The sequence below is a fragment of the Solea senegalensis genome, linkage group LG4, assembly GCF_019176455.1.
Source record: "Solea senegalensis isolate Sse05_10M linkage group LG4, IFAPA_SoseM_1, whole genome shotgun sequence".
Classification (NCBI taxonomy): Eukaryota; Metazoa; Chordata; class Actinopteri; order Pleuronectiformes; family Soleidae; genus Solea; species Solea senegalensis.
The window spans coordinates 4,565,834-4,579,443 of NC_058024.1; the positions used below are offsets into that span (position 1 = coordinate 4,565,834).

The following is a 13,610-nucleotide window of genomic DNA, read 5'->3' on the forward strand; positions in this document are numbered from 1 at the left end:
GGAGGGAAGTGAGGTGGTGGTGTGTGGTGTGGGGTGGTGGTGAGAATGAGACAGAAAGGGGAGAGACTGAGGAAGTGTGAGTATGTAGGACAGAGAGAGAGAAAGAGAGAGAGAGAGAAGGCCAATGATTTGTTTTCTTTCTTTTTTTTGGTAATCCATACCACCTCTCTCTTCGTAGTACCGCTCACACACACACATGCACGCACATAAACACACACAGGAACAAGTGGAGTTACAGTGCATCCCTGTATCTCTTTTAAGCCTTTTTCCACCCTCCATTTCTTTTCACAGGACCTATCAACGCCATTCCTTACTGCTATTAATAGGAGATCACTGTCCCCCTGTCCCCCTGTCCCCCTGCCTGAGACTGGATCTGTGTGTGTGTCTGGAGTGGACTGTGCGTTTTGATTCAGACTGTTCTTTGTGGGGACATTTTGACGGATCCTTAAAACTTTAACTTTTAGGTTCGTGTGTGTTTTCCAGGTATTACTTGTACTGTGAGGACCTAAATGTGTTTACACACTCACATTAGGCCAATAGTAGTCATGATAAGTCAAGGTTAGGGTCTCCAGGAAAGTAATGTAAGTCAGTGTAATGTCCTCTGTCATCATGGAAACCAGATTGTGTGTGTGTATATATATACATGTGTTTATATCTTTGTATGGTACAAAAAAAAAACGTCCGAACTTATCTTTGTGAGGACACTGATCCAGGGCTTTAATCCTTAAAAGTTCCTAGGGACATTTTCTGCCATTCTGGATGTGTTGAATGAATATAGCTCTGATTTTCCAGAGGATATTCTTTTTTGGTAAACTTTAGAACTGTCATCTCAGTTTCTTAAATTAGCCTAAAATGGCTAAGCTATGCAAGAACTTAGTAATTTGTTCCTAGCAGCCAATTTCTTGCGTAGCTTAGCCATTTTAGGCTAATTCAAGAAACTGAGATGACAGTTCTAAACAGAAGCAGCTGTAAAAACACTGCATAAAAATAACAATGTAAAATCAAGGTTTCTGCCAATCCCATACCAGGGCCTAATAATTATTATTATAAAATTCTACTTTGTGTAAACATACTGGCCCTTTAAAGGGTTTCAATTTCAAAAATATTATTAAAATTTGATATGTATATTTCAGGCTGAACTAGCTTTAAACGATTGAGTCATGTAAATAAATATTAATATATAATGTTTTATAGCAGTTTTTGGGGATGTGGCATTTTCTGTCGCTGGGAACAAATTAGGAAGTCTTAAAGGTTAAAGGACTTTTCAGGGTGAAGATCTGCTTTTAGGGTTAGAGTTGGGATTATGTTAGGTTAAGGGTTAGGCTAAGTAGTAGTAGTTTCAATGTCCTCTGAAGTCATGGAAACAAGACTGTGTGTGTGTGGGGGGGGACTTCAGTAAACCAGTGCTTCTAACTCCTAATCTCAATCACTCTACAGGATATATGGGAAATCCAGTCACAAAGATAGGTGTGTGTGTGTGTGTGCAGTGGGTGGAGGTGGGGTGGGGGGGATGAAACATCTGATTCATCCCACCTGTCCATTTATTTCCAGTGCACGTGTTTTTCGATCCACAACTGATTGCTGAAATATATTCCACGAAGGCCTGGGAACACATACAAGTCATCCCTGGAAAGTTGGAAAGTGTGTGTGTGTGTGTGTGTGCGTATGAATGAATGAATGTGTGTGTGAGTGCACATGCTAATTGTAGACACTAAAACCTGGATGTACTGAGGAGATTCCTGCTCTGACCATGTGTTACCGACACGTGGTCGTGTGCCTACAGTGAGCAGCAGACGCCACAGCCGGATGGAAGGTTCACGATTATTGATTTATGATTGTACAATTTAATTACATCCTGCTCTGTGGTCCAATCAGAAACAGAGTCGGTGTTTGGAACTTCTTTTTTTAATGCCCTTTGTGGAGATGAGAGGGTTCATTGCTAAAAGTTGGAATCAGGTGATGCTAAAGGCAAAATATGATTACTTTGTCACAAAGTTGTTGCTGTAACCTGTTTGAGTGTCATAACTTCATCAGGCAAAACCTCTTTTTCTAAACTATTTAGATGAGAAAAAAACCGAGATGTCTTGGTTTAAAAAGGTTACTTGAGTCACAGACTGTTACTGGTGTCTTTGGTATCATCTGATTTTTTACTCCATCTATCTGGCTGGATATTAAAGGAATAGTTGACCGATTAGCATTTAGCGTTGTATTACTAGAACAGGGGTAGTATTTATGAAAAATTGTGCTTCCCAACCTCAGTTTCCCCTGAGTTGAGAAATATCTTCATTCTTCTCTTTGTTACGTGTCCACCAGTGACACTTGGTCCTGTTAGCGTAACTGTTAGCAAAGATGGCGGACACTGTTTACATTCTGGGAATGAGGTCCCGCCCCCCTACGAGTGGGTCTAAAAAGTGCAGAATTAGCGTTGTAGTTTCAAGCCTCGGACCAAGTGTCACTGGTGGACACGTAACAAAGAGAAGAATGAACTCAGGGGAAACTGAGGTTGTGAAGCTCAATCTTTCAAAAATACTACCACTGTTCTAGTAATACAAAGCTAAATGCTAATCAGTGACGTGTTCTTTTAATGCTAGTTGCTGTTGCTGCAGTTGCTGACCACTGATGTACATGAAAGATGACAAACCTGTGATATTACAAATGAAACATTTGATAAATTCACTCACTGACCACTTTATTAGGTACAGCTGTTCTGCTGCTTGTGAATGCACGTCATGTGGCAGCACCTCAGTGCAGTCAGGCATGTAGACATGGTTGATAGGACCTGCTGAAGAACAAACCGAGCATCAAAAATGTGGAAGAAATGTGAGGCTTTTCACGGGAGTTTCCCCCAAATTATTATTATTTTTTTCACAGAGATTGATCGAAAAAGGAGAAACTATCGAGTGAACAGCAGCGTTTCTTTACTCAGAAACACCTTCCGTGAGCAACAGACAGAACAGACTTTTTTTTTAAATGATAGAGAAGCAGCGGTAATTCACAACAGCAACTCAAATGAACACTTTTTACAACTAATGCGTGCAGGAGGCCATCTGATCTCTGAACACACAAAGAATTCAAGCAGAGCCACCTTGTTGGGTGCCACAAAAAAGTGGTTTTGTGGATTTGCAGCTGTGAAAATTGTCTTGCCGTGAACCAAACATTACTTTTCACCTGTCACGCTCATGCAGGTATATGACAATAGCACCTCTGCTTTCCACACAATTATTCTGATTAAACAATTATTCCTACTCTGCTTTTTGTTTACAGCTGAATTCATCAGATTCAAAATGGTATTTCATGATTTACTGGAGTTTATGGATAGATGTGCGTCAAACAACAAGTTTAAAAGTGATTAAATGAACACTTTACGTGGTTAAATTTCAGCTTTATTTGGTTTATAAATGAAGAGAAGAATTTGACTTGACAAATGTATCGTTTTGGTAAAAACCTAATACATAAGGAGCAAAAATCAAGTGAATCAGTGGGTAAACAGGAAAGGGTGAATAACAAGTAGAGTCTGGGCTGTATTCTTATGTAGTTCAGTGAACTGTATTTTTCTGTGCATGTGTGTTCAGCTGTGCAGCAACAGAGCGCAGGGAGGAGAGAGCAGAGGGGATCCATTGTAGGTCTTTGTGTGCCTCAGATTGTCCTCTTCTCTGGGAAAGTGGAAACTCAACACTCCTCTCCAGAGGTCTGGTTACCAGGTGAGAGAGGAGGAAAGAAAAGGAAAAAAAAAAAAAAAAAACAGAGTGGGAGAGCGGGCTGCATAGGTGTGGAGAGAGAAACAGGGAGGGAGAGGCAGGAGAGAAAAGAGCACAAGTGTTTGGGCATGAGAGCTGGAGAGAGAGATGGAAATTGAGAGAGCGAGATCAAGAGATGAACACAGAGATAGGAGGAAACAGCCTGAGAAAGAATAAACAGAGAGAGTCTCACATTTGAGTCTGAAAAGAAAAAAAAACACTTGCGACATGCGACGGTCACTGACCACATGTCGTTAAAGTAGAGACGTGGAACTGAAGTGATATTATCAGCGTGTAGTAGAAAAAACATTTCTAGTAAAAATGGAAATCACTGCTGTGCTCTTTACCTCAAACAAACATGAACCTGAGTGGAAACCACTGGGATTCTCCTGCAACTGAGTTATAGCATAATAGCCCCTCCTAGTGGACATTGTTGGCACTTTGTGTCTCGTCCTCTGAAAGAAAACAGGCATCAAACACATTTTTATCTCAAAATGTACATTTATTTCTTCAATTTTTACATGTATATATACGTATGTATGTATATTATTTTTTTTATACAAACATCGTCTTTGACCCTGAACACCGAAGTTGCCAAAGTACAAATTGATGTGAGCAGTTAGGAACGAGTTCAAAATACAGGTCATTAAACTAAGATGAAAGGGGACAAACAAAACTTTCTTTCCACACTGAATACCAAATAATTTGAATGATTTGAAAATGTGATTTTTTTTTTTCTATCATCTCATGCACCATGATATGAAAATTCCACCTGCCCTTTTACAGCTTCATTTTTTTTTTTTTTTAAATTAAATGTAAACTTACATAAAGTTAAACTGCCATTCAAGATTTAGTTATTTATTTGGTCACGGTTACTATTAAATAAACTGATCCCTGATCTATTTCCATGTGGCTACCAAAAAAACAAAGAAAAAAAAAACATCCCAGAGACGTTTAATCAAAGTCAAATACAGTACTATATCGATGTGTGTGTGTGTGTGTGTGTGTGTGAGAGAGCATCACAGGAGTGACCATGTGTGTTTGACAGGAATGTTTCTCTCTTTCTCCTCCGATATTGTCTGGAGTGGATCGTGGAGGCGGTCGCTCTGAGAGCAGCTGCTTTTGACAAACACGGCGTAAACACTGTGTGTGTCACTTAGGGATGGTGTGTGTGTGTGTGCGTGCGTGTGTGCGTGCGTGTGTGTATTCTGAGTGGGTGGTAGGACACTTTTGAAAATTGCTAAGAGGATAATAAGCATTCATCTAATAACCATTTTGTTCAGTTTTGGAGATAAACGTCACAGTCCTTTAAATCATTCTGTCCACGATTAAAAAGCTATTAATCAGCTATTTTTATGGTATCACTCTAACAGCGGCCTTCTGTGTGGATGTCAGATTTGATGTTGACCTTGCTTAAAGGCCTAGTGTGCATTGTGTGTGGGGTTTATTAGCAGACATTGAATAGGTCTGTCCCATTTAAAGCTACAGTGCGTAACTTTAGGTGATTTTTTCAAAACACTCCACTAGTGCTTTACCCTCCACACGAGGGTCGCGGTCGAGTAGATTTAATGTCGGTTTTATGAAAAAGCCTCAATACAGAGGAGTGCGGGACCACACGGTTGGTGTAGTGGTTAGCACTCATGCCTTTGCAGCAAGAAGACCCGGGTTTGAGCCCTGGTTGGAACAAGGGTCATCTCCCTGAGTGTGCGTGGGTTTTCTCTGGGTTCTCCAGTTTCCTCCCACAGTCCAAAAACATGCAATATGGGGATTAGGTAAATTGGACACTCTAAATTGACCATATTTGAGATGTGAATGTTTCTTTCTCTCTATATGTGGCCCCGTGATGGACTGGCGATCTGTCCAGGTTGTGACCCCGCCTATCACCCTGTGTCACCTGAGTTGGCACAGCACGCCCCTGCGACACTCCTGTGGAGGATAAAGTGGTAGATAATGGATGGATGGATAGACAGGTACAACCATTCACAGCTACGGTCATTTCAGAGTGTCCCATTGAACTAATCTGCACGTTTTTTGGATTGTGGGAGGAAACGGGATCACACAGAGACACCACACCACATGCACACGGGGAGAAACATGCCAAGTCCGTCATCTGTAAACAGGCTCTGTCAAGCAAAACTATCAGACCTGACTGCGAGAGTGTTTGCGTACAGCAGCAGCACAGGGGGTGAGAGGGGACAAGAAGCATTGATCCTATCAAATTGCTGAAAAACTGCTGGGTTTTCTGAGCTTTTCATGGGCATTACTTTGTGTTTTCAGTGAAACTCAAGCCTGTTTGCGGTCGTCAACAAATCACTATATACTATAATGAGAAACTAAAGAGAGGACACTGTGGAGCTGATTGGCTTAATCAGCACTGGGAGAACTCCATAGTTTGGATGTAACAGACATTTGTTCATATTAAAAAGTTACCCAGAGAAATCTTAAAAATAAAAATAGTTTGGTGTAACCTCAGAATAATGAGAATAATGAGTTTCTCCATCAATCTGAACTAACAAACCAGAGCGTGCGTTTTGTAGTGGAAGGTTGGAAGTCGGAGCTTAGGAGTCTCCTCAGAGTTTACTGCGTTCCAGATTGCAAAGCTACCCCAGGCTAGCCATTGTTAGCAATACCAGTTAATACATGTCTCCGGTTACAAAATGAAACAGTACACAACTGATTTACTGTGAAACAAATGCAGTTTCATGAACTTCAGGGGCTGTTCCTCTGTGACCTCAGAAATTCAGAGTTCCAACTACAAATGGGACACAGGCAGCATTACTATGCACAAACAAAGAAGAAAGACATCCTTTCTCGTTCTCTGATGCACTTGGTGAAGTTAGAGAGTGAGTGAAGGACACCTGTGTTTCTTACAATCTCCAGTCTCCTTATGAGATTTAACACATTTTGACAACATACTATGAAAACACAACCCCTGAAAATGACAGCGATGCAAAATGGCAATTCATCTTTACGGACATAAATAACTCAACCGTGTCTCTATGGGTGCATTTGCATGTATGCATGTGTGTTTGTATGTATATCCATGTATATGTATATGTCTCGGGTGAGTGTTTGTCTGGCAGCAAACATCACTGTCCTCCGTTATAAGCATAGTCTGCCTTGTTGTGCATGACCAGTCTGTTGTCGACGAAGTAGAAGCTGTCTGACCGGGTCTCGTAAGGACACTGCACCATCTGACGGACTGCAAGACACACAGCATGCGCAAGTCAGTCACTGAAACAAAGGCTTTCTTTAGTGTCGGTTTAATTGCACAGTAAGTAAATGGTTGGAAAACGTAAGAAAAATCACTTCAAATAGAGTTCATTCAAACTCAAGTCAGCATGTTCATCGTATAATTCATGTACAGTAGGTGTTACCAAATGAAGTATTTCTATTTTCTTGAAATGAAAATGATGTGCTGACCTGAAATGTTTTACAGCAGAGGTGCCAAACTGGCGGCCCACGGGCCACATGTAAGAATCAGTTATATGTGGCCCACCACTCAACATCATGTTATTATATAAAACATGGACATGGTTACATTTGCTAACAGTATTTTTTATAATAGTAATAATAAGAATATTCAGTTTTAATTTTAACATTTTTAAATGTATTACATTCAACATTAAATTACATATATGTTCTATATATATATATATATATATATATATATATATATATATATATATATATACATATATATATACGCTTGTTTGGTGGATTTATTTATCTGTTTTTGGCATTGAAATATTTATTTATTTTTATAAATATGTTATTATTGTGAACGATATGTCCTTCCATATCAAAACAAACACTTTTACTTTACTGAAATTCTGTGAATATCTTTATTACGATATCATGATGAAATATTGTGTTGTAATTTTAAGTATTTTAAAGTATTTTAGGTGTTCTTATCTGTTTAATAGATTGAATTAAACTTGTTTTAAAATATTTGACACATTGTACATTGTAGCTGTACTGTAATCCTCCCATGTGGTCAACAGACTGTGGATACTTAATTGTCCTTTGGTAAGTAACAAAGTTTGCTGTATTTATATGTATCTGTACACTTTAACGGATTCCCAGTTAAGAACAATAAGCTCAGCAAGAACATGCTTGCTAAAAATCTATCCAGTGTTTATTTAGTCAACTGTTGCACTGACCCAGGATGTGGAAGAAGACAAAGAACCATGTTATGGAAATATCATGAGAAAGATTAGCAGTTATCAAACACTGGGTCGGGACCCACCGATGGGGATGTGGGATGATTTTTTTGGGTCCTAAAACAAACTTTTTATGTATACGTGTATATTTATGTGTATATGTTTCAAATAACACACATAAAATGTAGTTTCATTGACCAAGCATTCATTGGAAATACATCTACTAATTCAAAATGAACAAGAAAGATATCTACATTAAAGAAAACTCACAGAACATATTTTAATAATTAAAAACACACTCAAACCAGTTAATCAGTAATCAAAATAGTTGCTAATTAATTAACCATATATTAAAAAAATGTATTAATTGTAGCAGCTGTACAAAAAGTGGCTCCTCATATAGAACATTTGGAAACCAGGACTATTTATAATCAAACATACAGATGACTTGATATACTAATATGAATGTATTGTCCCCTATGTGCTGTGGTTTGTTGTCTATTTTCTTCTAAATGGGAACATTTAAAAAATAAAAACTGTCATTGTTTTCTTTTAAAAAAGACCTTAGACGAGCGACTGAGACCATTAACGCCTCAGGAAAAATGTTTACCAACGTAATAAATCAAATATGAATCAAATAGACTTATTTTTCCATATAATTCCATTCTAATTTTTGGTTTTCTTTGCAACCAGTGAAATTGCTGCTAAATACCTGCGCTGACATCAAATTGTACTTTTCCAGTACCAATTCTCTCAAATTCAAAGGCCGAATGTGCTGACTTTGTGCCGCTTCACCCATGACATCCACTTTTATTGATTTGCGACACGCTGTGCATCTGTCCATGGGATCTTGGTCAAAATCAGTCTTTGTAAATTTTCTTTAGTGAGCCAGGGATCTTAGAATTTGCCAGACATCACGTAATCACGACGCTCTCTTGCTTAACTTTACTCGCTCATTGTTCTGCATGGACAATACACTTTTTTTATAAACGCTCTATGATAATACTTATATTCAAGGCATTTGACTTACATACATGAAAACATGACTCACCGAGGCTGTCAGACAGCTGAGGGAACTCGTAGATGTGCTCACAGGTGTTACGGCTGTTTGGAATGCAGAAGCCAAAGTCAAAGTCAAAGCTCTTTAGCAGGTGATCGCGAAAGTAGTGTCTCTCGATCATGCGGAAATTGTTCAGAGGCCTGTTCCCCACTGTGAATTCCACCCTGATTGAGCAACACGGAGAGAAACCACAACACGTCTTTGGTGAATATTAATGTCATTACACAGAGTGTGGGCACACAGGTGAAACACAATGTTCCGTCAGTGTGTGTGAGAAGCCAGCTGAGGACAATGCTGCGATTGTCTTCATTGTTTGTTTATGGAACAGGTGAGTGTGTCAGCTGTGTGTTGGTGTTTGGGCGTGAGTCACTCACGTTGCTCCCACGGTCCTCAGGCGCAGGAAGGCTGGGGTGAACTGGTAGCGTACGAAGCGGCCTGTGCTGGAGTCAGCCTCTCTGTTCTCCTCATCATCATCTGAGAGACGGAACAGAGGAACAAGATACCTCACAGCATTCGTGCAAAAGGCCTGTGTGCGATCACAGTAACCAGCACTCTTGTTTCAAGATAAGATAAGATAATACTTGTAATAAACATTGAAGACACTCTTACCTGAGACATTCAGACTGAAATGGATCTGTAATAATCCGATCAGAATCACATTCAAAACCACCTCTGTATGTGGTTTGTATCAGCTTTGGAAAAATCTTGTGTGTTTTAAAAACCAAAGTGCTGCACAGAATCAGCAAGCCTTTTTTAAACGAACTATCTGGATATGCTTAAAAATCCGATTTGGACTGCAGTCTAAACAAGGCCGGCCTGAGGGCCACACGTGGCCCCCAATGAATTCCATGAGGCCAAGCACGAGGCCCAAATGTTGTAATGAAAACTAGTCTTTCAAACACAGTGGCACAGCTGCCAGCAATGTGATAGAATATAAACATTTAATATAATCCAAAATATTTGCTAGCAATATTTTGATATTAATAATAAGACGCTTCGCCCGCGGCGTCCACTTTTAATGACAAGTGATTGTTGTTGGGATCTTGGTCAAATTCAGTCTTTGTCATTTTCTTTGGTGCGACAGAGATCCTGGAATTTGCATTTCCCAGGCATCACAACATTTTGTTCTCTCTTGCTTAACGTCACTCGCTTATTGTTCTGCATGGAATCTCACATGGACGGCAGATTTCAGGAGGGAACCCTGTCTAATGCAAAGGTGGGAACTTTTATAGACTGTGTGCTGTATATATTACTGAGGAGAGAGAAACCACAGGTGCTCTTGGAGGGGGACACCATCCAAGAAAATTTGACATATTTAGATATTTACACACATCTTCTTCTGTTACAACTGTACATTGATACGTCGTGTGTTGTAAATCTGTATTTTAGTGTATGTTAGGGTTGTTAGTGTCCAGGCTGAATCAAGGTAACTCAATTGGAGCTGCATGGTGAGGGAAACAGCAGCAGCAGCTGTGACTGGCACATGCAGGCATGCAGTCCGGCAGGTGTTAGGGGAGTGGCTGATTGCTGTTGGCAGAGCACGCATTTTCAGTATTGCACAATCAAGTCTTTTTGCTTCCTGCAAAAAAGACTCGATTGTGATTAAAATTGGAGTGTGTGAGTGGGAGAGGAAGCTGGAAAATAAAACATCCGGTTCACTTTTCAGAATAAAACATCCCGTGTTGACACCACATGGTATTTCACTTATACATCGCAGAAAGAAACTTGTGTTTCTTCGGTCAGTAGAAATACTGCTCCGTTTGTTGTGTTTACAACACATACAAACACGTTTGTCCGCTTCCACGTGGTGCAAGCAGTGTAAATTAGCGGAGCTGTGCGGATCAGAGCACATCCATTCTGCAAATGGTGTATTTCGGGGGTTAGGGTTTTAAGCCACGGTGCTGCTTTACTCGCGCCGTGTGCTTCTGTGCTTGTTTTGCCTACTCACATGTGCACCACGGAAATGTCACCACAGACACGAGATCTAAAGACTGAGAAACACAGAGAGAGTGTCGTGTGGAGCTAATCAGCTAAAATCAGTAGATGCAGAAGAAAGAAGAATAAACTTTGAGCCACAGCTCCACATATTTGGGACAGAAACAGGCGCAGATTTCTGTCATCCATTTTGTTTATTTTGTTCCGACTACTTGTTTTTCCTGTTACTATAGAAATCCATGTAGAAGACTAGAGTAGACAATATCAATATGGATCTGATGACTTATATGATGTGGACAGTTGGTCAGGAAGACCAGATTACCATCAGTTATGCTTACAAATCTGATTTGTATTATATTTATTAATATTTAAACTGCATCTGCAATGCATTAAAAAGACATGTTGAGTGTTACTTTTGCAAATATAAATTGTGGTTTTCCCATTTCAAAGTCATTCATTGTTGATTAATGCTGAAACAACAGGGCTGAGCTGTTACCTGCGTGTGGGGGTTTGGCGATCTCAAAGAGGACAGTTCCAGTCTCCAGGTCTCTGATCTTAAAGCGCACAAAGTCGACGTTGTAAATGTTGGCCTCTGGCTTACAGAGGTAACCTGCAGCCATGACAAGCACATGCACATGAGAGAGAGAGAGCAGTCAGAGGATAATGTGTAGTTCATGTGTACACTGTTAAAAACACAAACACGCACAAGCAGAGCTCCACTTTAATGACGCAGCCACCAGCTTGTATTTACAGAATAAGATAAAGCTTTAATGATCGGTGTGCTCAGTGTGGTACTGGAACAGTGAAGCTGACAACAAGGTCCTGTTTGAATGTAAACAACGGTCAAAGGTTTGTTTTTGTTTTGTTTTTTAAAGCGCATACACAGTGTAAATACATAGTGTAAATCTCTCATAGGAAAATGAAGATAATTGGCTCTTTATTTCCTTTCTCTAACTTATTTTGCAACTATATACAGTATGTATATATATATATGTACATATAAACATACACCCATGTATGTGTAATTTATGTTTTGTATTTGCTCTCTGAGAGGTTGACAAAACATGAATTCAAATAAAAACAATAAAATGTAAATCCATGAAGACATTAATGGTGCCCTCCATTTGTTTATTTATGTCCTATACTGTATATGTAGGACTAAATGTAAATGCACTCACTGGCCACTTTATGAGGTACACACTGTTCAGTGTATATCTGGACAAATGCTTAACAATAATCGAAAATAAGTTGTTAAATGGGTCGACTAATCATAAAGCAATGGCTAGATTCATCTTTCTTTCTTTTTTAAATGGTACAGTCCAAATACAGTCAACTATACACCTGCACACTACATGTGTCATTTATACTATTTATGGCCCACAACATAATTATCTCTGTTTTAAACCATACATAACCGGAAGTCATTTGCTGTGATGTTACGTCATATGAAGAGATGATGTATTCTGCAGTTACACATTTAGGACAGATGTTTAATTTTAGCCCGAGCAGATGAGCACATGATGAGCATCCGTGGGTTAAGAAGCGTCACTCAAACCTCGCGTGGCCACCCGCAGTCCTAACACGTCCTCCGGTGTGATGTCTCCACTCTGTGTCCGCAGGTCCTCCTCCGTCACGGGCCTGCTGTCCACCTGGCTCCTCCGGGACTTAAGCCTCTTCAGAACACCTCCGCCGGGCTTGCGGTCCCGCGGAGGAGCCGCAGTGCCGGAGACATCCTCGGCAACAGGCGCGTCGCTGCGGGCTTTGGCTCCGCTCATCTTCGACCGTGGCGCGGATCCCGCTCTCGCTTCAGGTCGGAGGATCTGCCCGCCCTCCGTGTCCCCGCTCCCCGACAAAAGCGCCGAGAATAGAACCGAAGATGGCGTCGTAGATGTCGAGTGTCGGAGAGTCGAGATAAGTGAACGGTCAAGCTCGAGTTTTTGTAAACACATGCTGTACAGTTGCCATGGCAACTCGTCCTGTGAGCCACAGGAGAAGGTGCGAGGAGGTTCTTCGAGATGTCCACCAGGGGGAGACAGACACACAGCAGTGGAAAAACACATTTCATAGTTTGTTTGTTTATTTGAATTTTCTCTCAGTTTTACACATAAAAAAAAAAAGAAAACTCTCTCTGAGTATGAATGGCCCTAGGAATATATAATTATATTTTGATTTTTAAATATACTTGGCTTTATTCTTTCTATTCTTATTTTCTAAGCTCTTGTCCACATAATAGATAATAAAGTTACACTTATTTACACAATTTATTACACAATTTAACATATATACACACTATACTTGATTTTATTCTTATTCTCCAAACTTTATTCTTCCAAACAGTTTAAATTTTCTAAAATGGTTCGTTTGAGTTATGTTGTGTTTTCATAATATTATGATACAACAAAGTTAACTTAATGTAAAACCTTGAAATCCCATCATATTACTTTAACTATATGTTAAACATAAACACACACACAGAGAGATCTTTAACTGACGTGTTGCTCTTCTGCGCGGGCTAAACAAATGGGCTGAACACTGAGACGCAGGTGTTATGTAAATGAGTTTTTTTTTTCCACATTGTAAAAGCTGCAGAACTCTTCCTCCTGAGAAGATGACGCCTCAGGTCGAGTCAGTTTTCCACAATACAGGGAGAGCCGCACGGATTTAATTCCTTTTCACTGTGGGTAAAGTGTCTCAGTCAGAACCTGTTTATCCGGT

At 39.9% G+C, this 13,610-nt stretch overlaps 1 protein-coding gene across 1 annotated transcript; it reads right to left on the reverse strand.

The window, feature by feature from the left end:
* Positions 1-5,571: 5,571 nt before the first annotated feature.
* Positions 5,572-12,853, reverse strand: LOC122767683 (protein unc-119 homolog B-like). Its single transcript, XM_044023123.1, has 5 exons — positions 12,451-12,853; positions 11,392-11,505; positions 9,335-9,434; positions 8,952-9,124; positions 5,572-6,939 (listed from the first exon to the last, which is right to left on the reverse strand). The coding sequence occupies exons 1-5, from the start codon at positions 12,842-12,844 to the stop codon at positions 6,827-6,829; spliced, it is 894 nt and encodes a 297-aa protein (XP_043879058.1). The 5' UTR covers positions 12,845-12,853; the 3' UTR covers positions 5,572-6,826.
* Positions 12,854-13,610: the final 757 nt, after the last annotated feature.